Below are 27,058 nucleotides of genomic sequence, written 5' to 3'. Positions count from 1 at the left end.
TTATCCCTGACGATAAGTGAAATCAAGGCCATCGTACGTGTAATGAGGCTTCGGATAGAGATGAGGCAGTATCGGCGCTTTCCAATTCATCCGGTTCTAGCACTCTCGTATCTCAAAGGAGGAGCCGGGGCCGGGTTCGGAGCCAAAGAGAAGAGGGAATATCGCGCCGCGAGGATCCTGCAGGCGCACCATGACGGGAAGCAGCTGGTCATTCAGTACTCGCAGCGACTTCTCTTTACGTCTGAGATGGCGCCGTCGTCGCTGGATAGGCTCTCTCGATATTACCTCAGCGAGCCCATGATGACTGGTGATCTGGCTAAGAACGAAGGGGATCCTTGGCGTTTGCTGCAGAGCTGTATTGCGTTGAAGATACAGCGCCGATCGGATCCAAGTGACGCGGACGACCCAAATGACGAAAAGGAGAGCCGGTCCTTGCGGCAATGGTTCAGTAAGAGGCTTGCGCGTGGAGATTAATTCGGTTACGGTTTACTTGAGCGTCATATTATCTGGTAGATAATGTCTCGTAGAGTTATTTAGATGAAATTCATTGGCTTAACATACACGCGGTCTTGCTCATCCCCGGGAATAATCAAAGTAGTGGAGGAGAAACGACATTGCATAACGGATTAAACGAAGAGCGTAATAGGAAATCATGGGAGGGAAGAGTATCATATTAAAAGGAGAGGCATCCGAAAATTGGGCCACGAGCGTCCGACGAAGCGAAAAGATGAGGGCGAATCAATCGGGCCCACTCTCAGAAACGATGCGCGTTTACTAGAACACAAATTAGCCGCTAGTCCACTTCCACGAGATCTTGCTAACTCACCGAAATCTCAGCCATGCCGAGGTCCTCTCCAGCGGCGGCGGGCTGCTGAGGAGCACCGCCAGCCGCGGCGTTGGCGTCGCCTGTAGCGCCATTCTCGTTGGGAGTGTTGAAGTAGTCCACCATCTCAGCGTCGAGCTCTTCGGCAGTCTTGGGCTTGGGTCGGCCAGCACCACCTCCCCGGCGGTTCTTGCGGCCACGCCCGCGGGTGGGAGCCTTCGCGTTGGTCGCCGGCTTTGGCTGAGACTTGCCCTGACTGGAAGATATTAGCATTTGTATCAATCGGGTGAAGAGGGAACGGTAACTTACGCGACACGGTCGCTAAGGGGCTTGGGAGCGGGCACCGCAGGGGCGTGCGACGCATCGACGACAACCTCGATCTAACACAGGTTAGCAGCAGAAAATGAAAGACAAGAATGGACGGCAAACCTTCATCGGTCGTCCGTCAACAAGAAGTCCGTTCAGGTCCTTGGCGGCCTTGGCAGCAGTGTCGGGTTTGCTGAAGACAATTGATGCGATACCCCGGCTGGTACCGTTCTGGTTGTAGGTAAGCATGACTCGCTTGACGGGTCCTGCAGACTTTGTGAAGTATTCCTATTGGGAGGAGGAGAAACAATCAGTATGTCGGCCAAAAGAGTAATGAAAACGCGTCAACGATGCCGTCACGGCCCCAAACACAAATATGACCCGGACTCGACAGCAGAGAGCATCAGCGAGCGCACAGCGTTGGTTAGTTGACAGCGGATGAGCGCATGGCGCAGCCCAGTTCCAAGCAAAACAAGCCAATTTGAAGGCGTTTGTCCCATCAATTTGTCCCCCAAGAACGTGACATGCTGCGGCATGAGCTTTTTCCCTCGGATGTTCCACCCAAACCGACACAGTTGACCCCCCAAGCCATAACCAAACATCTTCCGACGAAAAGAGGATAGTCATTGTGTCGACAACTATCGACTGGTCACCCCACTTGTGGCTAGTGCGGCAGGGTCGAAACCATCAATGCCGACATACACCCGTAGAAAAGGTAAGTTTCAGCGACATAAAAATGACGCAGTCTCCAAGCGAGACGAAGCTAAGCGCACGCTGCTCCAAACGACCAAGTCAACGGTCTATGGGCTATGAGGTGTGGCTAACAGAATAGACCTTCTGGTTTGCTGCTGGTATGCTGATGCACTCGCTGACGCCCAAGACCCGAGATAAGAACTACGCGGGCAGGAAAAGCGGGCTGAATGTGGTGGGTTAATCAACTCTCACCAAAGCGCAGTCTGCAGCGTCATCAAGAACCTCCAGGTTCTGATGTGAAAGACACATTGCAAGATTACGGCAAAACTCGACTTCCACGCTGGCATCTGCCAATGAAGGCGACGCAAAGCGATTGTTCCAGAAGGAGTAACTGCCTGCGCGAAACGAAGCAACCACCACGATATATGAGCGACGTGATGGGGTCGAAAGGCGAATGGGATACGCTGCGACCGGAAGGCTTCGAGAAAAAGACACGGCGATAGAAACCCAAGGCGATGGCCTCTCGATCAACATACCTTGATATTGGCCTCATTCACATCGGCAGGCTAAACAAGGTTAGTAACCGTTACTTTCAGTACGAGTTTAAGGTGTCTGCTTACCAAGCCGCTGACCATGATCTTGCTCTCAGTTGAGGCCGGGTGTCCATTCTGGACGGCCTTTCCAGCAGGCTTAGCACTCTTCGTGCTCTTCTTGACTCCTCCAACTGGGACTGTGGCAGTGGCGGCCTTGGACCGGTTGGCGCGGCGGCGCTGACGCACGCCCTGGCGACGGTTGACGAGTATTTCGTCCAAAGACTTGTCGAGCTTGCCAGACATTGTGTTGAATGGAAAATTCAGATGGGATCCGAGTTTGATGATGGATGTAAGGTGAGTTGCAGACGTTGGGCGCGAAAGCTGATGTGGCGCCTCGAGTGTTCGTGCTCGAAAAGAGGGCGCGAAACAGGCAAATGATTGAGCGCTACACGATAGATGTACGCGCAAAGGTTCAATCAAAGTAATAAAGAGGATTGACGAGGTGTGGAAGCTTGCAGACTGTGTGAGCTGATGGTTGATGAGACAGGGAGGAAGGGAGATGGAGGATGATATGGATTGACGCAGGTTTGGAAGGACCAAAAGGAGAAGGCGGAGTGAATGCCCGTGACAGGCCTGAGTGAACTAATCCCAATCCGGTGAGCACCATGATGCGGAACTATACCACTAACTAGGATGGGGGAAATTGTTTTGAATTCATTATTTGACTAGTGAATTATCAAGCATTGATAGGATGGGTTTATTATACTGAATTGCGAGGAGGTAACATACTTCGTAACTAAGGCGCTGCCCAATTGCTTCAAGAGGTGATGGACTGTACTCCACGAAAGAGTAAGTGATAAGCGAGGTCTTTCTAGAATCCTGCATCCAAGGCCAGCTGTCTGGCAGGATTCTGAGCGGGAAAGTCATGCAGAAACCATAGTATCATCGAAAAAACACAAACGCTCTACCGTAGTGAACTCCATCAAACATAAGAGAGAAGAAAAAAAGTCGACAAGCATCCGCGTCCCTGTACAACGCGATGGCATCACCAACAAAACCAACAAAGCTCTAACAGAGCAAGGGGCCTCTATGCTCAGCTCTTCAGAGCTTCCAGGCGCCCTCTCATCTGCGCGAGAGCGGCTTCCTGATCCTCGAACGCCTCTTCCTCCTCCACCGCCTGGGGCTCCTCCAAAGGTCTTTCTTGTTTGACGTCCTCCACTTGGGATAGCTTTCCCTGTAAAATCTCTTGTAAGATCTTATCAACCTCCTCATCGGCTTCTGCTTCCTCGTCCTCTAGTAGCTCGTTGTTCGGAATGGCATCGTCTACCATTTCTTCGATGATGCCGGCGCGGACCAACTCGGTCGCAAGCTGGTGCATCGTTGCTGACAGCTGAGGGAGACGAATCAAGGTATTGACGTCTTTCATGATACCTGTCGACTTTTGTAGGCTACCCTGGATCTTGCGCATAGAGAATGCTTCATTGACCTGCATTTGGACGCTCTGTAGTTGGGCTCGGCTGGTCGACAGTCGCGCCGATTGCTTTCTCACCCGAACAAGTTCCCGCGCCAGTGTTTTGGCTTCAATGTTTGCCTGCTTTGCGCGGGCCGGGTTCCGCTGTGCGCGTTTCGAGGCATTCAGGATTGTCTGGCGTGTTTTGGAATCGAGCGTCTTGAGAGAAGCGATATCGCGGTCCAACTGACGAGTGTTTGCGCGGATAAGCTGGTTACATTTTCGCATCTGCAGATATGGGAGATCAGTATGTGCCTAGGAGTGTCTCATCTTCGACGTACCTGAGTCTGAGGATCTGGGCCAAAGAAAACAGCCTTGAGAGACTCCATGACGAGCGCTACCTCGCGATTACGTGGTATGTTTGATCTCTATACTCGAAACACCTTTGGCGACCTGGAGTGCCGTTATCAGGCAAGTCTAGGTGGGATTCCCGAAAGCGGAGCGGTACGGTGCGGAAATCGGATCCGAAGTTCAGGGCACGACTGATGTGGATTGCAGTCGGTAGGTAGAATTGGTAAGTTGGAGTCTGAGATATGAATCACATTACCTTCGTACTTTGGGCCATTCTGCTTTGTTGTTTCCATCTGAGTGAGAGCCTCCAGGTCGTCGAAAGTTAACGAGCGCCAAGAGGCCAAGAATAGCTGCCTGAGGCTGCACAATAGACGGCAGACGTGACGTCGCAAGTGAGGGGAGGATGCAAACAGAACAAACAGTCTCAGCAGGTTCCAGTACTTTCCAAAGTTTCTAGCACCACTTCGGCGGTGATCATCAGCTCGCAAAGAGGCTGGATTTCAACAGTGCTTCTGCTCCTCCACTACAACACACCATCCCTTCTAACTCCCACTTACACCAGTCCACCTCAACTCGATATCTGAATCACTCTCTTTTCTTTTCACCCCGCATTTCCCTCTCAACTCTTATAACAATGCCTGAGCTACCTCAACACACTCCCGAAGGTACGTAATTCCTGCTTCTTTTCCCCGCCTTCCGCTTGCTTGCTTCGGGTGTTTGCAGCCCAGTCACAAGGCCATGCCCATTCAATTCTCCTTCTTCTCATCAAGCGACCTATCATATCGCTATCGCTATCTCAAAAAAAAAAGCTGACTGATTTTCAATTTACAGTCACATGGGCTCAGCGCTCGTCTGCCACTGATGCCGAGCGCAACTACCTTTACGTCAACATCAAGGCTGCGGATGTTCCCCGGTCCGATGCAAAGCTCGACATCACTGCCAAAAATGTCACATTCTCCGGTCCCTCCAAGAAGGGTGTAACATACCAGGTCTCCCTTGACCTGTACGGCGAGATCGACCCCGAGAACAGCAAGGTGAACCACAGCGACCGCGAGGTTGAGCTTATCCTGCGCAAGAAGGAGCTGAAGGAGGAGTACTGGCCCCGTCTGTTGGAAATTGCCAAGAAGGTGCACTTCCTCAAGACCGACTTTGACAAGGTGCGGCCTTCCGTTGAGCCCGATCTGCTATAGCGTGCGGAATACTGACTACTGGTAGTGGGTCGATGAAGATGAGCAGGACGAGGCACCAGAGGATGATTACGCCAACAACTTCGGCGGTTTCGACCCCAGTGAGCAAGGTGGTCTCGGAAACATCGATTTCTCGAAACTCGGCGGCCTTGCCGGCGCCGGTGGCCTTGGCGGTGACCTACCTGCTGAGGGTGAGGAAGAGGTAGGCTTCCACCCCCGATGATTCTCCTTAAGTCTTCACCAATTAACATCTTGCTTTAGGATGATGATGAGATGCCCGAGCTCGAGGATGCTGATCAGAAGGCTGGTGATAAGTCTAAGATCCAGGAGGTTTCGTAGACGTTGGTCTTTTTGGAGAATTTGCTGGAGTTGGGAGGACTCGAATTGGGCTCGGAGGGGGCTCCCAGTACAATGGGTAGCATAACTGATGATTATCACGATCACACATTACTCGGTTGGCATCCGGTTCGTTGACTGGTGTCAGCTCTTATATTTACGCTCGGCCTATTCTAGTTGGCTTGGCGAATGCCTTGAGCATCAAGAAGAAAAAATTGACGTTATTTGCCTATCTGTACAAACACCATGAGTTCTTCAAAGTATGTTTGGTACACACAATGAATCGGCTCGTATCTGAGTTTGTGGTTTCTTCTTACTCGTGATGTCAAAAAACTTTTCATACTCTCTAGACATACATGTCATATAAAATATACCACTGTAACAGATTATCGAAACTTGGTTTGTTTACTCTTAAGAGGTGGGAGATGGTGTATATAATATTGTTGCCATCCGCACGTGCCCTCTTCAAGAATCAGAGATTCCTGTGAAATGAAAGAGGTTAGAACCACGCAAGTGACAGTACAGAGCAAATAGCCTAATAATATTTGTGATCTTGTTTCTTTATTTGAACCAGGTTCAGGTGGTGGTTGAGGTAAAAGATTGAAAAGCGCAGTCATTGGCGGAGAGCAGCTTATGTGAACAGTGAAGGAGTTTTGCCCGCCACACTGTAGAAACCCACACCGAATGTGGAGGAGAACTTGCAACTTCCATCCATCTGTGCCACCACCACTATCGTTGATTTCCCTTGCGGTCGAGGTCTATCGTCCTCTTCTTGTTTTATCTTGCATAGATTGGACCCCTTTCTCTCTCTTTTCTTCCGGATTCAGCGATTGAATCTCTTTTCATCCCGCCTTCTGCCACCAGCGCCCGCGCCCCTCACGACGCTAGTTTCGACCCAACTAGGCCAAGTCGAAAGCGTCCTCATCGTCATCGATTATATTCATCACTTTCAAGCATTCTAGAGGGTTAAATAAAAGTCGCCATCATGCCTCCCAAGAAAGCCGACCAGCCTAAGAAGAAGAAGGCCACCGTCGAGGACAAGGTTCGTTCCCATCGTAAGACTTTTCGTCGAGACCGCCCGCTAACGTGACCTCGCGAACAGACTTTTGGCATGAAGAACGTACGTCACCGCGCCCTACCCGCCCTCTTTACGACACTCAAATTCAATAACTAACGGAGTTCTCCCGGACAGAAAAAAGGTGGAAGCGCCAAGAAACAGATCGCACAGCTCAACGCTCAAGCCGCCCACAGCAAGACTGCAGATGAGAAACGGAAGGCGGCGGAGAAGGAGCGACGCGAGGCCGAGAAGAAGGCCTCTGAGCAGGCGAAGAAGGATGCTCTCGAACTGTTCAAGCCAGTCCAGGTGCAAAAGGTTCCCTTCGGTGTGGACCCGAAGACTGTGCTTTGCATGTTCTTCAAGCAGGGCCACTGCGAGAAGGGCAAGAAGTGCAAGTTCAGTCACGACCCGAATGTAGAGCGCAAGTCGCAAAAGAAAGATCTTTACACCGATTCTCGAGAGGCGGAGGAGGAGAAGAAGAAGGCCGATACGATGGAGCAGTGGGATGAGGAGAAGCTACGCAAGGTCGTTATGAGCAAGCATGGCAACCCACGGACAACAACAGACAAGGTCTGCAAATACTTCATTGAGGCGGTCGAGAACCAGAAGTACGGTTGGTTCTGGGTCTGTCCAAACGGAGGCGACAAGTGCATGTACAAGCATAGTTTGCCGCCTGGGTATGTTATTTTCCGAATTATTGTTGAATTTTGACACTGACTATTCGCAGCTTCGTTCTCAAGACAAAGGAACAGAGGGCCGCAGAGAAGGCGATGATGGACAAGTCCCCGCTGAACACTTTGACACTCGAAGATTGGCTCGAAAGCGAACGACACAAGCTCACCGGAGAGCTGACACCCGTCACGCCGGAGACTTTCGCCAAGTGGAAGAAGGAACGTATCGACAAGAAAGCCGCGGAAGAACAAGCACGCAAGGCCAAGGAAAACACTGGAAGATCATTGTTCGAAAGTGGCAACTGGCGGGCCGAAGACAGCGAGGCAGACTCCGACGACGAAGACGACGATGGAACCTGGAACCTTGCTGCGTTACGGCGGGAGACCGAGAACATCCGAGCACAAAAGGAAGAGGAGCGTCTTGCAAAGCTGCATGGTGAACCAGTGCCAACAGGCGGGGGCGAGGAATGAACGGCGCCTGAGTTCTCCAGGTGATGATGCGCTTGGAACATTGGGTTGTGGAAACCCGCCCCATACCGGCATCGGCCTGTGGCTGTTGTCGAAACTCATGATGGTGAGATCGCGCTATCTACAAGCCGCATTGACCGGTCAAGTTGAAGCGGTTGTTAGCTATCGCGGTCGGTGCGAGGGCTCAGTAGTTGAAGTGAACGCTGATTTGCCGTCTTCATCCATGCCCACAGCCATGAGCTGTCGGAGCGCTCTGCGGAGCCATGGAGAAGACTCAGCGCAGCGGCACACAATGTTGGATCAATCATTGTGTTGGAAGATAAGTCTGCCTGACATGATATTATGCTAAATGTACGTAAAATGGTTTTCTACACCAGTTGTTTGAGCATAGACTGCCACTTTAATTTCAACATTCTCCCAACCGTCTGCTCTACCTTTTTTCTTGCGTTGCCGACGGCCTTTACTCGGTGTAATGTTGACCGAATGCCGGCAGTGCTCCTTGGTATTCATGAACATGTTGCACGTAGCGATCCTTCCAGGTTACTCGATAGGGATATACCCCAATTAAAGACTCATAGAATATGAGACAGCATCACCTGACTCCCCCGCACTGGGGCCAAACTGGCGAAGAGTCAGACCCAGCCCAGACCCTGGGGAAGAACCTGGAGACCTGTAGTAAGCTACCAAGGTCCCTTGACCAGGGCTCAGGCAATCTAATTCGGAGCCTGAGACGTGATTGGCAACCTCGTCCGCTAGAAGTCCGCTGGTTCTCCGCCAAAAGCACCTAAATATACTAATGGGAGCAGCAGCACCTGCGCAATAATGCACTGGAAGGATTCCCCAACGTCCTGAGTCTGTCAACCACTCTTCATTTCGGAGGATAAGCTGCTCAGCCTCGAGAGCACGACCGTACGATCTGTCACTGGACGGCAGGGGTGTAACTGTTACTGCCAAGCGCTGAGCGCTGGTTGTTCCACCAATCATCCCCGTAACCCTAACTGCTTTTTCTTTGTCTGCGCAGGTGCTCTCTGAGTCTGGGAGTCAGCGGCTTGCGTAGACACGTGGATGACAGATGGGGAGATCCTGGTGAATTCGACAGTACGGCCACTGGATTTTGGAATCGCCCGATGTCTTGAGGTTCAAGACCGTTCGGGGGATTGTGATTTCGGTCGTTGGTTGGGCTCTGCTGATGGATTGTGATATCGCCTGCAGTCACTACACTCTGCACTACTCTGACAGCAGAATTTCACCCTGACAGTCAACAACCCGAGTCCCTCGCGTCTGCGACTCCCCGACACGACACCAGGTATCGCATCCATCCTCACGGTGGCTAAACCAAGCTCGTCACGCGTCTTGTATGTCTTCTCCCCCGGCCTGGGCGTGGGGAAGCCCACGAGCGCATGATTGGAACCTTTACGAGCAGTCCAAGAAATCGAGGTCGCGTGGCGTCCACTAATGGCCCTTTTAGCTTTCTGCTTCCAGCGCCGTCTCGTCAACATGGGTGAATCATGAATTGCTTTTCGACCACAATTGACTAGTAGCCCGCCGCTGGATGTTACGTTGCACTGCTGGCTGGCATGCCATGGGATACGGTTTGGTTTAATTTGGTTTCTGAGGCGGTAGAACTTAAGACTGCACATATGGTGAGGGGTTAGGTCCAACGGTTCGGTTGAAACCTGAGCCTGACATTCATTCAATCTGGGACATGGCCTGGTCGACGTCGACTGGCATTAATATATAAGGGGGCAGCACCCTGGCCTCCCCATCTTATCTTTGTTCTTTTTTTCGCCGTTTCCCTTCCTGACTGTTTGTTGGTGTGCTGCTTCGCGCCGGCCTTCAAGATGGTGAGCTTCGGAAAGTCTTACAATGTTTACTTCCTCTGCGGGTTTATGACCCTCGGTAAGACCCCGAGCTTGTAAGTAGGAGGGGGTTTGTTAGCTGACCGAATAGGTGGTGGTCTGTTTGGTTTCGATATTTCTTCGATGAGTGGTAAGACCGTTTGTTCTGTGACTGCAAAAAGCAAAGATCTCACCAGTGCAGGTGTCCTCGGTACCATGGCGTACATTAATTATTTCCAAGTCGGTGAGGGCAATTACAAGCAAGTACGTTTATCCATCTCTGTAAAAACAAAGACTGACAAGAGTAGGGTGGAATCACCTGTGCTATGCCATTTGGATCGCTCGTTGGCGCCCTGGTGTCTAGTTACTTCGCCGACAAATACTCCCGTGTCTTGACTATTCAGGCTTCTGCCATTCTATGGATTATTGGTTCTGTGTATGTATTTACCTTTTCCACTTCTACAATTCTAACATTCCCAGCTTCCAATGCGCCGCAAACGGTATCCCCCTTCTCGTCGTCGGCCGTGTCATCGCAGGCGGCTGCGTCGGCATAGCATCAGCCATGGTCCCCGTCTACATAGCCGAAGTCAGCCCCAAGCAAATCAGAGGACGGATGATCTCGCTCCAGCAGTGGGCAATTACCTGGGGTATTCTCATCCAGTACTTCATCCAATACGGCTCCAGTGAAGTTGACGGCGGCCCGAACAACGAAACCCAGAGTACGGCTGCTTTCCGTATCCCCTGGGGTATCCAGATTGTCCCCGGCGTTATCTACTTCATTGGTTTGTTCTTTTACCCCAAGTCACCTCGTTGGTTGGCGAGTAAGGATCGCTGGGACGAGTGTATTCAGGTTCTTGCCCGCCTGCACGGCAACGGGGACCTCAACCACCCCAAGGTCCTGGCTGAGTACAAGGAAATTCAAGACGCGCTTGCACTCGAACGTGAGCAAGCGTCGACTGGTTTCCAGGAACTTGTCAAGCCGCGCATCTTCAAGCGTGTCATCCTCGGTATGAGTCTGCAGATGTGGTCGCAGCTCTCCGGCATGAATGTCATGATGTGTAGGTCTATCCCAACCAACCTCTGATCGTTTAAAAAAGCTAAAAAAAGGCGACTTTTTAGATTACATAGTCTATATAATGTCGTCTACTGGCGCAGGATCACCTCTCCTGACGGCCTCGATCCAATATATCCTCAACACAGCCCTCACCCTCCCCGCCATCCTCTGGCTCGACAAGTTCGGCCGCCGCCCCGCAATCATCATCGGATTCACAATGCAAGCCATCTTCCTATACGTCGAAGGTGGCCTGCAAGCTGGATATGGCCGTCCAACTCGAGAGGGCGACGACAACCTCGACGCAATCTCGTGGACCGTTGCCGACCACCCGGCCGTCGGCCGCGGCATCATTGCCATGTCCTACCTCTTCGTCTGCTCGTTTGCGACGACCATCGGCCCTACATCTTGGACTTACCCAGCTGAAATCTACCCGGCCAAGGTTCGTGCTAAGGCTGTCTCCCTGGCGACGGCAAGTAACTGGACCTGGAACTGTCTCCTTGCGCTCTTCGTCCCGCCTTTGCTATGGAGTATTAACTGGAAGATGTACATGATTGTACGTTCCCCTTCCCCCTATTATCCTCACCCCTCTAGCCAGGCTAGACGTAAGCTAACCCAAATATGCAAACAGTTCGCAGCCTTCAACACCGCCGCCGCAATCCACATGTTCTTCACAGCCCCGGAAACAAAGGGCTTCACGCTCGAAGAAATGGACGAGGTCTTTGACAGTGGGATCAAGCCCTGGTCGCGCCGCAAGAATATCCAGTCTCGCCTTGAGCATATCGAGAGGGAGATTGCGGAGGGGAACCTCAAGGTTACTGATCGGCAGGGACCGGTCGAGCCGGTTGGGCCGCCGCCTGAGAAGGTCGCTGCCGCTGTTGAGGGGGATCAGAAGGTTTGATTTGACTTCTCTACCCTATCTATCTATTTGGGATACCTGGTACGTGAATTGGATGTAATGAGGAGGATTGAGGAGGTTGGGAGGTTGAGTGTTTATTCGACATGGGGAAACCGGACGGGGGGTCGGGTAGTTAGGGTTGTGGGTAATGTCTACTCTAGTCTACTCCGAGTTATGGATTCCAATCTGAATAGGGCTTACATTATGCAATAAATGCCCCCTCCCCCACCCCCGAACATGAGAGAAAAGAGCAAAGTAGGCGTAGTCACTACTAATACCTGTCTTTCCATTCCCAGTTTCCCATCGACGTCAATTCTACACAACAAGCCCAGCCCTCATCGTTAACCGACTACTAGTAGTAGCTAGAGTAGTATCCTGCCAGTTCAAATCAACACACGAGTCCAACCTAAGTAGTCGCTACCTCGTCTATCGTTGACGCCGACACCACTCACTTGACTTTAACCTTGGTCATTCCTGCAAGTGGCGTCGAGCATCATACGGCTGTCAACGATCTGATACTAGGTAGGCGCTGCTGAGGTTCATGGTCCATCTCCCGCTCTTGGTGTTTCTGGCTCAGATGCTCGAACTCGATGAGACCATAAGATAAGGTACCGACGTGACCACCGTCGAATCCAGGTACTAGGTACTCCCAGGTCAGTCCTAGACATGAAAGTTAGTATAGCCAGGGCCGATAAAGTACTAGGAGGATCTACCAAGGACCTGTAGGTCTGGGTCTGGGTCTGGGTTTGCAGGTACTGAGAAGGCAAGAGCGACCGTCATCCACCAGGGCAAAGACCGCTCCTGCCTATAAGGTTCTACATCTATAGATCTAGATTGGTAAGTAATCGCGCCTTCCTATTTACGGCCATGCGTTGTAGGTAGTCCATCGCTCCCTCCATCTCGGACTGACGCAACGTATGCTTCAAGACGCCTCCGTCAGGCTCAAAAGACACAACTTGTAGGTTGAAGCAGGGAATGCTTCAGTCGGTAACTTGTTCCAAGAATCATCATCATTTATAACAGCCGTACATCATCATGTCCAATCCAGACCATCTGATCTAGCGCGTAGTATACCCCCCATTAGCAAAGATAGTCTGTCCCGTGATCCATGTTCCCTCAGCGCAGAGGAACCGCACAATGGGCGCAATGTCCTCGACCAGGGTCAATCGTCCGCCCATTCCGTTGGCCTTGTGGAATTCCACGGCTTCGGGGGTTTCCTGGGGGTAGAAGAAGGCTAGCAACGTTAGTTTCATACTTTACAGGAGGTTAGGGAAGGAGACGTACGAGTATCCATTGGGCCAGGGGCGATGTTGTTGACGCTGACGCGTCGGGATTGGAGTTCTTTGCAGACGCCGCTGGTAGTCATTAGAATAAATTTTACTCGTTACGGAGGCGTGAGGTACTCACCGGGTAAAATGCTCGACGGGTGCTTTGCTGCCCGCGTACGAAGTGTAGTATCCGGTGAATGCACCCAGCAGGGCGGTGACAACGGTGATAATCTTTCCGTCGTCGGAGACGTTCTTCGCGGCCTCCTTCAAGACGAAGAACGCAGTCTTCGAGTTGATACTAACGAATGTCAGAGACGCAGTTGCAGAAAAAAAATGGGTGACATACGCAAACATCGAGTCATACTCCTCCTCCGAAATATCCATAATGGGCTTCTTGAGCACCTTGCCAACGGTGTTGACAACGATATCGATCTTGCCAAAATCACGCTTGGTATCTTCAAATAGCTTCGTGACGGCAGCAGCGGAAGTCAAGTCCCCTTGATAGACTGCAACCTTGACGGACTGCTTTAGCTCGGCTTCGATCTTGCTGGCGTCGGACTGGCTGCTGGGCGAGTGGTAGTGGAGGGCAAGGCTGGCTCCCTGGGCAGCGAGTTCGCGGGCAACCTGGGAACCGAGGTTCTTGACACCACCGGTGATGAGAGCGACCTTTCCGGCGAGGGACATTGTGAGTGATGAGTGGCAGTGAGGGTATCTGATAAGTTTGTATGAGATTGAGCTTGAGGTTCGCAAAGGGGTAGCTGTGCAGGGAGAGGGGTATTTATCTTCAACCCCTCCCAAGCTCCATCGACGGAGATAGGAAGAAAGGCACCGGAGAGCGCATTGTCTATGCTCAAGCTGCAGGATATCCATTTGTCGAGGACCTCGGTGTACAGAGTACAGAGCAATTGTGATAACCGCTTCAGGTATAGTGCCGCCGATCTCGCAGATGTGATCACTCTTTTGGGAAAGGCTCCATCGAGCCCACCAGATCAATGGTTCTTCTCAGGTGAAGGATCGGAGTTCGTGATATCATCCAGCCCAACCCCGCCAGTCGCAAGCTGAGTACTTTATTCGCATCATTGCGCTCCCAAGAAGTGACCAGGATTCGGATCCGGCAATGGTTGACCCGGCGCAAAAGTTTCACCCGGGAAATACAAGGGCGACCCATTCAAAAAAGCGCCATTGCGGTCGATCCAAATCACAATGCGGCGTAGGAGACCACCGAGACCCAGGGATGAAAGTCCCCCTCGAAGCTCGATAGCTCGCTGCAAGCCTTGCATATGAACGGCATAGTTATTCAAGTTTCCGTACATTGCTTCGTAGCTGGCCATCTTCGCGATTGCGCCGATCAATGCGTCGCTCACGGCTGAAGGCTGGAGCTCCAGGTATTTATTGATGGCTTGGACGGCTTCGCATCGAAGGCCGAGAAGGTGCAATTTCATGTCTGTTGCCTCTGTCTGTACGGAGGCGTAGTTTGATGCTGCCAGTAAGACAATCACTAGGAAGAGCGATGGCTCGCTCATGACGAGCGGAAACCAGTTGGTGCGAAGGAGGCCTCTACTCCCTGGTTGGTCCAGCTCAGGGATGTCTACCGCCATGCTCATGAGATCTATTAAGCGGAACAGCGTTACGATAGCATTCTGACAATCTGGTTCAGGGGACGTACAGTGATCCACGAGCTGGGGTAAGAAAGGGTGCCACGCGACAGGGTATGACCAGAACGGATCTCCTCGCAGTCCACCGAATGGTCGGTCTATAGGCAGGTTGCCGGAGAAGAATGCGGTCTGGGTGTGGTTAGTCGGAGGCTCAATCAGATCGACCGAGACTAAATCCTGCAGAGAATGCTTGTCATGTGTGTCACTGCTGTCCTGGCCATTGTCCTGGCCATGCTCATGAACTTCAAGCTCGCCCCTCTTCGCCTTTTTCGGGACCCTCTCGGTGGCGACGCGAGAGCGCTCTCCGTGTTGCTTCCACTGGCGGCGCGTGACGTGAGACCGAATGCGGGTGTCCTTGGCCAGTTTAAGGGCATCCTTGGGTTCGCGAACGTGGATGAAGACAAAGTCGGAGCTCATACTGACAGGTGTTGTGCGCCTGAAGAGCGTTTTGGGCGTTGTTGACGGGAAGAAGGATAGTTCGGGTTGTGGGCTCGGCTGCCCCTCGGTGGCAACGACCCCTGAGTTCAGTGTGTACAACCTCACCCACTTCCTGATCAAGGCACTACTGCTGACGGAGGTGACTATCAACAAAAAAGCCGCGATGAAGCAAGACTGTTGCCACTCGATTGGTCTGAGTCCTGACTCATGCTAGTTCGTGATCGCAAGATTGGCGCGAGATGTGGCAGCCGACATTGCGCCGACGAGATCTTCTCTACAGCATCCAGCTCAGTGCTCAACAGTTGCGCAGAAGTGCCCAGGACTAAGGCACCCACAGAGAGCTGTCTGTAACTGACCATTAGTTTTTGTTGTCTTTGTTGGCCATTGTCTGCAAGTGTGAGACTGTTCTCGACCTGAGCGGATCTCGCTAGCGGTTCGCTTTAGCCTCAACCAGGGTCCAGAATCAGAACACGGTACATTGGATAGCGATGCGCCAAGTCCCACCACCACAAGAGCTGGCTCTTAAATGGAGCTTGTCCCGGGTTAAATGTCCCCAAGTTAACGCAGATGACCTTGATCATGGTCAGAAGCGACGCGTAGATAACTGTCCACTCTACTCACCCAAGTCTATCGTTACCCTCCTCTACATACTTACTTCTCCACTATCGTTAACTTTATTACTTGCCAAACGTTGCTTCAGCATCGGAAACCAAAATGCAATCCCTCACTATCCTCCCGTTACTACCTATCGTCTTCCCTCTGGTGTCCTCCTTCTCCCTCGAACCAAAACCAAGTACTGGGCCTACACCACTTCCTCCCTGGCAAACACCACCTCAACGGAATGCAAAGAAGCCTACAGCGCCGAGATCGCCTGCGACGACTATATCGTTGCAGTCGTCAACGCAAACGAGGACCGCCATTTTCTTCCGTCGAAGGAATTCTCGGACATGGCGGATATGTGCACGAAAACATGCCGTGACTCGTTGACCAAGTACATCCAGAATGTAGAAGAGAAGTGCTCTGAATCCGGCGATGCAGCACTCAATGGGCGCGGCATCTATGGCGAAATGGAGTTGGAAGATATCCCGGTTGAGACGGTTGGTCGGATTCTCGAATATCACCTTATGCGGGGTTGTGCGGAGGATGAGTATGACTCCTCTCCATTCCTCCTTCATAGACTAATGGAAATAGGACCGGCGAAAACTGCTACATCAACGAGTCGTCTAGCATCCCGACTGAGTTCAAATGCAGCTGGACCTGCGCCGTTGCATACCGGTACAACCAGCACGAGTACCCGTACAGCGAGTGGCAGTTCGGAAGCACGTCTGGCCGAGGAGTGCGGTACGAGGTTGACAAGGACGGGAACCTCGAGTCTCCGATCAACATTTCGGGCGATGTGCTCGTTCAGCATGCAGTGTTTGAAGAGGGCATGGAGGAGGGGTGGGAGATTGCCAGCAACTGCCGGCGGAACGCGAGTGTACAGTTTCAGACGGGCATCAAGGGTGTTGATGCTGGGTCTGAGACGGCGGACGTCAAGGCTAATGGTAGTAATAGCACGAGCGAAGAGAAAGCGAATGCGGGTGAAGTCCCGTCGAACGGGACCGCCTCGTCTGACTCGGCAGATCCTGAGAGTGCTGCCGTCAGGGTTGGGGTTGCTGGCGGATGGGCAAGCGTTATGATTCTGGTGTCGAGTCTTGTATATATGATTCGATGTGAAAACGTCGGCGGATGAAGGTCATGTATAAGTATTGCAGCAACCAAAGAGCCGGTGATATTGTATTGCTCATTCAGCTCAATGGCGCATGTTAGCCGACACTTCTGGAAAACGCCAGACTTACTTGCTATGGATGCGATTCCTTCCCCGTCAACTGCAGCAGCATGCGACAGAGATCCATTCCCTGCCAGGTGCAAAGACACTATAGCCCTAGTCACCAAGAGCAGGGCGAGTCCGGTGACAGTTACCTTGACTGCATCCAGCTCTTCGACCGTTCAAATCGCAATGATGACAATGCTCATTTTTGCGGTCTTAGCCAGTGCACATCTAGGGCCTTTCGTACCGGATAAGCACATTTTCGTACCATATGTTCGAGGCAGACGAACTGAACCATGTCCGAACCTGTACGAAGTCAGCGTCAAGCGATACGACTGGCGCGAATCGGGGACAAACGGCTACCTATCAGGCAGATCTGATAAGGAAAGAACGAGCATCATTGCACTTACCTTGTGAATTGTAGAACGGCCATTTCAGGAAGGAGCGACGACCGTCGACGGGTCGACGAAAACGCGGCCCTCATTATATAGAAGGCACGAATGTCATCCATCTGAGGAAGACGCGACTGGCTCCCAATTGAACGAACCTCCGCTGGAAGGCGCGATTGTCCATCGTCTACGCAGTTTCTACGTACGGAGTACTCATGGCTGGATACTCGACTCCAAGTCATACCCCCCTTCACCCTCAACAACGGAGTTGCTACAGAATCGCCTAAATCGACAGCAAACACATAAACTCAACGGCGTCGCTCCCATCCCGTCAAAAGACGGTAAACTCATTGCAAAGTGACATATCTGGGGATGTACATCCCCGATAAGACGGTGAACAGTCTCGACTCTTGATCGCGTCCGTGCTCAAGCTCGAGCTCTCGCACTGCATCGAACATAAAGAATGCGGATCGGGAGACCAGCTGCTACGGCAGCGCGGATGCAAATGTACCAAGCTTGGAAATGATCATTGGAGACAGATAGATGTCTTTACCCGCGCGGAAGGGACAAGGTTGGAACTTCAATGGAAGACTGCAGATGGATCATCATCCTGGAGGGGGTTCGGTCGGTTTGGCAACCCGCCCAACGGTTTGACATTTTCATTGACAAACAAGTTTGATTGAGTTTGAGTGGAATTTGGAGATGGTTCCAAGTTGTTTTGCTTCGGGTCGGGTCTTTGTGCGTCGCGTCAGTGCATTTCGGGGTTGGAGTGGGCTGCTGTGGATTAGGGTACATGCAGGGCATGGATGCATGCGTGAAAGCAACGCAGCATTGGCCAGGGTATTCACCGCCAGTTCCAGGTCAACAATTGGTTGCTTTCTCTGAGCTTTGCTTGTTGAGTTCATGTTTGACTCATACTGGGTTGCGTGGCCAGTCTCCAGCATCAACATCTGGACCATCACTAAGGTCTCTGCTGCTATTGAGCACTGATATCCCACTGGCGCTTTCGAGCGCCACCAGTGGCGGAAGAACCTCTCCGTCTAGATCTAGACCGGATTTCGCATGAATCAGGATTGAGGATGCCTACCGCGCACTCCAGGCCCAGCTAGACCCTTCAGTATCATCCGTCATCTGCAGATTCGTTTGTCGCTGAGGAACTCCATCTGACTGATCCGACAGGAGAGAGCGCGAAGGTACGCGACAAGCAACGACGAGGATGAGGGATTCAAGTTTAACGCCCACCAGCCTTATCTGGCAGGTCCTCAGCGCACCGACTCAGTCGAAGATCCAATCGATAAGATCAAGATTAATCAGGCCTACGACCAGAACCATCACCTAACTCATCATCTCGACTCCGTGCTAGCCAGTGTGATTGGCGAAGACGTCTGACCAGTAGCGACCGCGGACGAAATCTCCGTTGAGTCGTTGACAGTCACCTAAGACACCGTTTTATTGCGGAGTCCAATCGCGTCTCAGTGTCGTCGCGAACCTCGCTCAGACTCCTCGCGACGGGACTGTCTGAGATGAGAAGCTGGACTGAGACAAGCTGGATGACTGGTGAGGCCTGAGATACGAGGTCTGTGTTGCTCGCTGTCGCTGTCGCTGTCGCCTCGTCGGGTTCCGCCGTCGACAGAGCAGTCGTAGTGGTCAGCAAGAATAGCATCATAACGACGATAATTATAATAATGATAACGCGTAATGATAACCGCTAGATGCAACGTGGTGGTGATGGCCCCACTAGGGTGTTGATTCTAGAAGCCTTCTCGAAGGACACCCTGGTCGCGATGACGCCAGATCAGAGCAGAGTCAACTGAGCGGGGCGCGTAAACGGTTATTCACACATTGAATAATGCCACAAGCCACAAGGTTACATGATTTAGTCTCTTCTGTCAGCTGTCGGACACGCCAGAGTCAGCAGTTAGAACAGTGCGAGTGATTATCAAGAGGCATCACCACCACCCGAATTCCAACGTGAGATACCTGACGCGGCAGATGGGAATGAATGCCTTTCCCTTGGTGGGGGACCGCGGGGCCATTTCATTTTGGAGGGGTAAGTCAATACTGATAAAATTGATAAAAATGATATTCGATAAGCGCGGTTACCACCACCAAGTTCGAGTTGTGTCACACCGACACATGAAAATGAACTTGAGGAGCAGATCGTCGACGTGGGTGGCTTCTCTAGCGAAAACTCGCGTACAGACTACAGCAGGTTATCATGGTGTTGACTTGAAACCTGGAAGAAGATCAAGACAAGACCTTGTTTTTGACAGCCCACCGTGCATAAGACTTGAGTCGGAGGGGTTTATCTTATCGTGAGCTCCACATCGACTGTCGAACCTACCTTTTTTGAAGTCAAGAGTCGAGTCTCGACTCTTAAGATTGAACCTTGATAGAATCAGGGATAATTCATCCGGATGCGGAAATCTTAACCATCGGCCTGGCCCCGGTTGGCGGCCCGGTAGAACTGTGGCCTCGAGTCGAGGTCGAGGTCGCGATCCAACCAAACAAAGTCCATATTCCAGATGACTCTGTATGTCACGTAGGGTCATAGTCGGCGACGACCGAGACAATGTCGTAATCATGCCATGAATTATCATTCGTGTCCGTGTTGTTCAGCTTCGCCAGATCCTAGACTGGGCTCTGGACTCTGTAAGAAAGCTGAAATGAGGCTCTGAGGCATTCGACCAGTCGGTTAATATTGTCAGCACACTACAAAAATATATAATTACACTCTACTCTGTTCTGTGGGTGGACTGTCTGTCATGCTGACTGCATAATTAATTTCTGCACGAATGCGATACGCTGAATGTCCATTCAGCCTCTGATATCCTGTAGAAATGAGATTATTCTACATCGAGTTTAAGAGTATGCTTCACTCCGTATATTCGGAAGGAATATTTTCTAGCATATGAGATGACGCCCAACATCTGCAGCGAGGGTCGCGACACCTTCACATGAAGATGACACTCCCATGTGTCAAACAGAACATCATATTATGGTTATTATTTAACACGAGATGAAGTCAAGCCAAAGTCAAAGTTCAGCATTTGAACAGACGGACTCACGGAGCGAAGTAAATATCGTCCGAATCCCTCCGAGCAACCACCACGGGTGACGGCTCACCACGATAATCCCACGATAATCAACGGACGAAATCACGAACAAAGGTACAAAAGTACCGACCGAGGAAGCACCGCGAATTATCCGAGCTGGCCACTGGACTGGGCAATTGCCAACCTTATCCAATCGGCAAATGCGATCGACCCTACGGATTCTCACTCCGGACCCCAAGTCTAGGCACGCCTGCACCGCTGATCATATAACCGGTGGCGAAGTCACTGGCAAATGGAAATGATATCTCTCGAGCCGCGACTCGAGACGAAGTAGAGGGCGGAAAACCGACCGACTTTTGGCGGAGAGAGAGTCTTCTTCCCGAGGTCATTCCTTAGAATAGATAATTACTGTGTCCAGGCTAGGTAGTTAAGTAGATTGACGGTTGATTAATCGGCGGAACTCCGACCGAGAATAATATCCCCAACTCGACGCGGGAAGAATTACCCTTCTCTTTCACTCCGTAGCTAATCTCCACATTCACGACGGGGCGAGTTATCCCGTCTTGTCTTGTCTTTCTGGGGACCCCGGAGTTAGAGTCAGAGCAGTGAGACGGGTACGGACAGGCGGAGACTTGTCCGAATATGACGGAAAATGGACCGTAAGGGAATTAGTAACCGCCGTCTCACAACCTCGGCTGCTAATTCTCTAGCCTTGTATTCGTCCCATGGGTGGTGAGTCCTGGTGAGCAGGGCTGAGTCGGGTCCGGGGAGGATGATGACCTGGAGAAGGGAGTGGGCCGTGTAGGAGCTCAACCCTGGTTCAGCGCGGGAGGCCCGTTGCCTTTCCCTTGGAACCTTACTTACCTTTCCTGAGTTACTTTGTATAACCCAGGAAACTATATCGCGGGGAGCATTTCCGCGGTGAGGAGTCACATAGTAGCATCCGACAACTGATCTGTGCGTTAGGTAGCTTCGTAAAGTCTCACTGACTGATCTATATACTTAAGAGTCGTCGTCAGTGGCTTTTGCCTTGCTTGTGTCCTGCGCAAAACCAGGGCTTTTGTCACACGGTCTATACAGTAGTCAATAGATGTGATGCGATGCGAGGCAGCAAGGCACTGTGCTCTGTAGCCACATACGTATCGAGGTATGTGATGCACCCTGTACAACTGGGTATGCTTCAGTGCAACGCAGTTCCGATTTATCGTGAGCCAACCAGAATCATCGCATAGTAAACCCGAGTCCGAATTTGGTGATGGATGGAGGGCGAAAAAGCCAAACTCCGTATTATTTCTCCGCGATTACCACCTAAGGCTGGGGTAGTTTCTGGTAGCTCTCATCCCTCGCGTCAAGCTCCCGCCGGGAAGTCGAGCCGGGAATCAAAGCTCCAGCTGCAACTCGAGCCTGCAAGGCGCCTCACATGAAGATTATTCCTGCCTCTGCAAGGGTCTCGGTCGGAAGGTTATTTTGTTCTCCGCGAGACTCTAACCTGGGGTCTGGAGACGGTGGACCTTGCGTTGTGATTCGTTTCTTCAGTTCACTCGGTCGGAAAGCTCGAAAAACGGACTGAGGAGAGGAATCGGTCGATTGGCATGTATCTACCCGAGACTCAAAGCCAGTGGCGTAGATAGTTCGAGCGCCATGGGGATTGAGCAGGACATATGTCAAAGAGAGCAACGGCCAGTCGTAAGTACCGAGTAAGAGCTCGATTTCTCCAGGTCCGATCCTGGAATGTGAGCTGAAGAAGTGGCGGTGGCCTGTGTACAACAGGTATGCAGCCATCAATATCAAGGCCGGGAAGAATGTATCCGATCGATAGAGCGTGCATGAACGTCGTCAGCTTGGAATGCTGGGGGCAAGGATGGCTGGAATGTGCATATCTGGAGAAGTCTTTGATGGATGGAGAGAGCTTGAGCCAGAAGCAAGGGCTCAGCCACAATGAGCCACCGGAGATTTATGCAGAGGAAAGCTTGGTGTGGTAGATGTTTTCCAAGGTCATGGTGCTTGTGCATGAAGAATGTGCTATGCATAGCAATAGCCATCAGGCTCCAACGCCCCTGATCGTTCAAGTTTGGTACCGTACGGATCAAGCCTCCCTTCCGCGCTCTCCACAGTCAAGTCGAGACTCGAGCCCAGCCATCTTTTTCCGCTTGGGGGGAGTCATGTGTCCACGAGGCCACGAGTCGAGTTGATCAGGCTGATCAGGACATTATTGAAATGGCCAGTGGCAGTGGCGGGTGGAGCAATCACAGGGCCGTCAGTCCTCACATCAACGGCAGAGTCGGACAGCAAGAGTCGCATCGCAACTGAAGCCAGATTGATAGATCTTTTTTGCATCAGGTTGTCAACATCACAAGAGTTAGCCTGTTGTTAGTGTTACCAGGACACCGGAGCCAGGAAAAGGGGCAGCCAGCGGCCCCCACCGGCACCCAATACCTGGAACAGTGGACCTCAGTTTCAACGCCGGTTGGGCAGAGAGTGGTGGTTCTTTGTCCCGCTGATTCCGCGGGCCTACCCGTATCCGTGGGCTGCTCGTTTGCAATCATCATTGGCTGCGGGTACAAGCTGGTTTCCCGATGAGGTTTCGGGGAGAGAAACTGGACCCAGGCGAAGGATGGTGATCTAAGCAACAAGTAAAGTACCTTGTTAGAGCCTGGCGAGTTCACTGGATCAGGAACTTCGGGACTTGGAGCCCTTCATCGTTGCTCCGCAATCGCATCCGCTACGGGTCTTGATCCTTCAACTAGTCGACCCCTTGGGCAACAATCTCTTCATCTCAGCTAGAGTGGTGATTCCCACTCTCGCGTGAAAAAAGAGAGTGGGGGACTCCGACACAGTGGTTCGTTCGCCAGATAAAAAGGCACGATTGAAAAAAAGCAATATGAGAGAAGAGGCAAAAGCAGTTCCGCGACTGGCGCTGGTGCCGTCTGGGCGATATAGCGACGCTTATTGGTGTTTCTTTGTTGGTGTTGGAATTGGCCACTGGTGTTTGGCTGAGACAGCACGATTGATCTTGAAGCGGGAGCTCGCGGGCAGCCGGCCAGCTACATGCCTCTTTGGGAATACGGGGTATCTTCTCCGGCTGTGCCGCGGGTGGCTGTAAAACTATTCAATTGGGCAGGCATGTCTCCTGAATGTTGGCGATGAATTTCCACGGATCACTTGGGTCGTTTGTCTGGGACTTTGTTGCGGCTAGAGTGGGTGACAGGTACCAGAGCGCTAGTATCTACAGATCGGGTGTGTTGCATTGATCAAGATAGCCGTACATTAACATGCAGCGGAAGCAGGGGCTGGCTAACGACTGAAAGTACGATTGGACTCTTCAGCTTCAGTCATCGTCTGCCTCATCATCACCTGCTTCGTCTCCGTATCATTTCACCTGCCTCAGTTCATCAATACGAGGCAACACCTCCCAAGGCTCCCAGCTCGTGCTTCATCCTCGTCAACCTTCATCCCAAGCGACCGTAAAAGAACAACTTCAATAGTAGTTGGATAACCTCGGCAATCTCAAAGAACCCAAGCAGCCGGAACGCCCATCCTGATCGCTCGCACAGCGTTCCACCGAGCCCCGACCGTGGCCCAGCACCAAGCCGGAGTTTTCCCGCAAAATTACGCACATTTTCCCGTGGCCGTGAGTTAGTGCTTCATAATCACGAAACGGTCTCGACTTCCTAATTGACCCGTTGATCCTGAAGGAACGGCAACGGTTGGGGACGCGGGAGTTATCCCGGGGGAGTTTGTACCCACAAATTCGCCATTTTGGGCGTGCGCTAGACTCGACTAGGACCAACGGCTTTGTTCTCAGTGATGATCCACAAGCTCCTTGCTCTTTTGGGCGAGCGGATAATTGCAACACTCGTTAGTTCGAACTTGGGAGTCGGGGATGGTGCGACGACGAAGAGCGAGCTAGAAGTTCTTTGTGTTCTAGCGGGAGGAGGGCAATCAAACTACGGCAGTTGGGCTGATGTTCAAGTTGACCCGTGGTGAGGGTTCAGAAGCAGTGGGATCGGGTATTCCCTCGACTATGGATATCTGTTATCTGTATACAACAATAGAATCCCACTGCAACATGTTCTGTTGATAGTTGATACATAATAATATGATCAGATAAATCGCCGTCGCGATTGCCCGCGCATACCGCGCATGGGGAGACCCCTGTTATACTGATGTGAAGACAAAGCACAATTGCAGTAGTCCTCAGGGCGATCGGATAATTGCTTTTGATAGCATAAAGTACGATTGCTCGCGACAGCTTCAAGTCACAGATACCAGTCAACTGCCAACACTGACAAAAGTTTGCATGTTTGCAGTTGTCGGTGAGCTGACCGCCACAGGGCCTGAACCCTTGATTGTACAGACTACAGCCAACTTGCAGCAACGTTGCACATCGCGGGTACGGAAGCAGACCAGGGCAGGGTTCCCAGCTTCCCACGGCCAGGGTACCTTGATCTGCCAGCGCTAACAAGCGGTGAGGTGCGTGACGAGTCCAGCCAACACGAAATGGACTTGAAGGAGCGGTGGTTGGGTGCAAAACAGACAGACCGCTGACTCGAATCTACTGCAGTCTGGAGTTTGAAATTTGAGGCGAGAAGATGAGTTGGTGAGACTCGGAAATTGCTATCGAGAGTCCGCCTTGTTAAGAACAAGACTCGAAGACGTAAGACTGAGACCAAGAGCTCGACGGCTATCATCTGGGGAAGAATTCTTCCGGAGAGCAATTGATTACCTTAGCAGCGGCTAATTAAAATCAAGAAAAGAAAAAGAATTATTTACCCCAAATTCCATCCGATCTTCCCCGGCCCGCGGACCGACTCGACGCGACGCAGCATGAAGAACCGGCACAAAGGATGAAAGGCAAGAAGAGAACATCATAAAAACGAGTGATCCGCGCCAGGGGGTACTTGCACATTTTCGAGTCTCGTACTTTGTTGCTGCTTCATCTTGTTGTGTCTCACCACCAAACCATCTATCAACTCTACCACTCAACCAAACCGGTGTATCATTTCAGTGCCAGTGACAGATCACTCTGCAAACACTGAATAATAGTCTGTTAATCTCATCAGAAATCAGGCTGCATACCGCACAGCGCCGGAACGCCATCCGCCTGATCACCGCGCTTGACTCGCAGGTTGTCATCGTTGCCAGTGGACGCCTCATGCCTCGGTGGGTCAATTAAATCGATTATCTGAAAATCAAATTGGGAAAAAAATAAAATAAAATAAAACCCCCCGCGGCGCCTTATCTTGGGAGATGCAAGGGAGTCCAGAACCCCCGATCGGTCTGGCCCTTCTTTCACTGTCCGCTTCTTATATAGACTCTTTCACTCCGCCGTTTGTTCTGGATTCTTTCCTCACCTATTCACCACCAACAACAGAGAACAACAGGCCTTTATCCCTCTGGCTTTATATCTCGCTCCCCTCTCACCACATCTCCACTCCCAACTCACCACAACACAACACCATCACCATTACCTCACTCACCCACAACAGTACGCCAAAATGGTGTACCCCTTCCAGCCCTGGAGCCGGGACTCGTCCAGCATCCGCTCCTCTCTCAGCGAGGCCAGCTCAAGCAACCACCATGTCTACTTTGACCTCAGCTTCGGCAGCACATACTCGCCCATGGCCACCAGCATTCCGCCTCCACCACCACCGTCGCCAAACGACGACCTCCTTGACATCACACCCCAGAAGTGCTCGTTCTCGTCAAACTCCACCAACAACGCCTGTGCTTTCCCCTCATGGCCCAACCGTCCCTCGCTCATCAGCTGCGACTCGGGCGAGTCCACCGCCAGTGCTTACCTCTCCGACGAGGACCTCTTTCCTGACGGACCAGTCACTCCTGAGCCAGTCGAGGAATCCGCCGTCAACGACATGCCCGGTGCCGCCAGCATGACCACGGAACAACAAATCCAGATGCTCCGTGCCGCAGCCGAGGAAGAGGCCCAGCGCGCGCGCTTCCTCGCCCAGGTCCAGGCCCACGCCAAAGCACAGCAGGCTCTACGCGTCGCCCAGCTCGCAGCCACGGAGAAGGAAAGCAACAAGCGCACGAAGAAGCAGCGCAAGCCCGTGGTCGCCGAGAAGAAGCGCCGAACTACCTCGTCGCCGAGAGTTGTCTACCGCGCGTAGACGACATGCTACGGTCGCCCGCGCAGGTCGCTGGCTACACCATCACCACCACCACCTTCCTCAGCTCATCCGGTCTGGCAGCTGATCGCCACCAGTCGCCCCCATGTCTGCCCCCCCGAGTCTCCAACAGAGGCTGAGCACACGTGCGCGGGCCAAACGCGAGTGAGCGGCCGGGGAATCCCCGAACAGGCAATCTGACGCGCGAAATCGGCTGCTGATTCGGCGCCCGACCGGGGCTCGGCGGTTTGGCAGCTTACCTAATTCCAGTCGCAGTCGGCGCCTGCAGAAATTCCCCCAACTCGACCCCAACCTGTGCACACTGCACTGTCAGTCAATGTGACAGCTGCTCCAGCCTATCATCCCGGAGAACCTCACCGCCAGATCTCGTCTTCCCGACTTCCTCCACACTCTCGCCTTTTCTACTCGCTCAATACCTGATCTGGTCGGAAGATCTTATCACATCTTCTCTTCTTTCCTCTTCTTGTCGTCCGCTGTCTACCCGGGCTATGACTCACTTGATGACTTGTTCTCTTCTTTTCTTCTAATATCTCCATTTCGGGACTTCGCTTATCCTTTTATCCTTCCATTAATCCTGTTTTCTAGCGATAGCGATCATCTGCTTTTCCTGTCTTATCCCACTTATGTCCTATTG

The 27,058-nt window shown here is 52.1% G+C and overlaps 9 protein-coding genes across 9 annotated transcripts; 5 read left to right on the top strand and 4 right to left on the bottom strand.

The window, feature by feature from the left end:
* Positions 1–437: 437 nt before the first annotated feature.
* On the bottom strand, positions 438–2,928 carry BDV17DRAFT_257865 (uncharacterized protein). The gene is made up of 5 exons (XM_073757249.1): positions 2,443–2,928; positions 2,359–2,388; positions 1,253–1,417; positions 1,133–1,203; positions 438–1,079 (listed from the first exon to the last, which is right to left on the bottom strand). The coding sequence occupies exons 1-5, from the start codon at positions 2,656–2,658 to the stop codon at positions 818–820; spliced, it is 744 nt and encodes a 247-aa protein (XP_073617803.1). The 5' UTR covers positions 2,659–2,928; the 3' UTR covers positions 438–817.
* A 166-nt stretch (positions 2,929–3,094) lies between these two features.
* BDV17DRAFT_257861 (ESCRT-III subunit protein VPS24) lies at positions 3,095–4,454 on the bottom strand. Its single transcript, XM_073757248.1, has 2 exons — positions 4,147–4,454; positions 3,095–4,093 (listed from the first exon to the last, which is right to left on the bottom strand). The coding sequence occupies exons 1-2, from the start codon at positions 4,192–4,194 to the stop codon at positions 3,449–3,451; spliced, it is 693 nt and encodes a 230-aa protein (XP_073617802.1). The 5' UTR covers positions 4,195–4,454; the 3' UTR covers positions 3,095–3,448.
* A 240-nt stretch (positions 4,455–4,694) lies between these two features.
* Positions 4,695–6,329, top strand: wos2 (Hsp90 cochaperone SBA1). The gene is made up of 4 exons (XM_073757247.1): positions 4,695–4,821; positions 4,988–5,313; positions 5,372–5,545; positions 5,605–6,329. The coding sequence occupies exons 1-4, from the start codon at positions 4,791–4,793 to the stop codon at positions 5,680–5,682; spliced, it is 609 nt and encodes a 202-aa protein (XP_073617801.1). The 5' UTR covers positions 4,695–4,790; the 3' UTR covers positions 5,683–6,329.
* A 335-nt stretch (positions 6,330–6,664) lies between these two features.
* BDV17DRAFT_289386 (translation machinery-associated protein TMA46) lies at positions 6,665–7,878 on the top strand (the record flags this gene model as incomplete). Its single annotated transcript, XM_073761650.1, has 4 exons — positions 6,665–6,721; positions 6,782–6,799; positions 6,872–7,413; positions 7,464–7,878. 4 exons carry the CDS (start codon positions 6,665–6,667, stop codon positions 7,876–7,878), a joined length of 1,032 nt encoding a protein of 343 aa, XP_073617800.1.
* A 1,738-nt stretch (positions 7,879–9,616) lies between these two features.
* Positions 9,617–12,218, top strand: BDV17DRAFT_29179 (sugar porter family MFS transporter). The gene is made up of 7 exons (XM_073762198.1): positions 9,617–9,774; positions 9,826–9,864; positions 9,916–9,977; positions 10,022–10,149; positions 10,194–10,771; positions 10,833–11,320; positions 11,396–12,218. Exons 1-7 carry the CDS (start codon positions 9,717–9,719, stop codon positions 11,663–11,665), a joined length of 1,623 nt encoding a protein of 540 aa, XP_073617799.1. The 5' UTR covers positions 9,617–9,716; the 3' UTR covers positions 11,666–12,218.
* A 502-nt stretch (positions 12,219–12,720) lies between these two features.
* On the bottom strand, positions 12,721–13,614 carry BDV17DRAFT_289384 (uncharacterized protein; the record flags this gene model as incomplete). The annotated part of the gene is made up of 4 exons (XM_073761649.1): positions 12,721–12,896; positions 12,947–13,017; positions 13,070–13,228; positions 13,283–13,614. The coding sequence occupies 4 exons, from the start codon at positions 13,612–13,614 to the stop codon at positions 12,721–12,723; spliced, it is 738 nt and encodes a 245-aa protein (XP_073617798.1).
* A 233-nt stretch (positions 13,615–13,847) lies between these two features.
* BDV17DRAFT_29241 (uncharacterized protein) lies at positions 13,848–15,256 on the bottom strand. Its single transcript, XM_073762360.1, has 2 exons — positions 14,597–15,256; positions 13,848–14,539 (listed from the first exon to the last, which is right to left on the bottom strand). Exons 1-2 carry the CDS (start codon positions 15,000–15,002, stop codon positions 14,007–14,009), a joined length of 939 nt encoding a protein of 312 aa, XP_073617797.1. The 5' UTR covers positions 15,003–15,256; the 3' UTR covers positions 13,848–14,006.
* A 35-nt stretch (positions 15,257–15,291) lies between these two features.
* On the top strand, positions 15,292–17,318 carry BDV17DRAFT_29263 (uncharacterized protein). Its single transcript, XM_073762413.1, has 2 exons — positions 15,292–16,170; positions 16,215–17,318. The coding sequence occupies exons 1-2, from the start codon at positions 15,512–15,514 to the stop codon at positions 16,753–16,755; spliced, it is 1,200 nt and encodes a 399-aa protein (XP_073617796.1). The 5' UTR covers positions 15,292–15,511; the 3' UTR covers positions 16,756–17,318.
* Positions 17,319–25,776: 8,458 nt separating this feature from the next.
* BDV17DRAFT_289381 (uncharacterized protein) lies at positions 25,777–26,406 on the top strand (the record flags this gene model as incomplete). Its single annotated transcript, XM_073761648.1, has 1 exon — positions 25,777–26,406. One exon carries the CDS (start codon positions 25,777–25,779, stop codon positions 26,404–26,406), a length of 630 nt encoding a protein of 209 aa, XP_073617795.1.
* Between the last annotated feature and the right edge of the window lie 652 nt (positions 26,407–27,058).

This window comes from Aspergillus undulatus, assembly GCF_047715775.1.
Source record: "Aspergillus undulatus strain CBS 261.88 unplaced genomic scaffold BDV17scaffold_12, whole genome shotgun sequence".
NCBI classification, from domain to species: Eukaryota; Fungi; Ascomycota; class Eurotiomycetes; order Eurotiales; family Aspergillaceae; genus Aspergillus; species Aspergillus undulatus.
The sequence above is the reverse complement of the archived record's forward strand: the minus strand, read 5'-3'. Positions and strand labels throughout refer to the sequence as shown.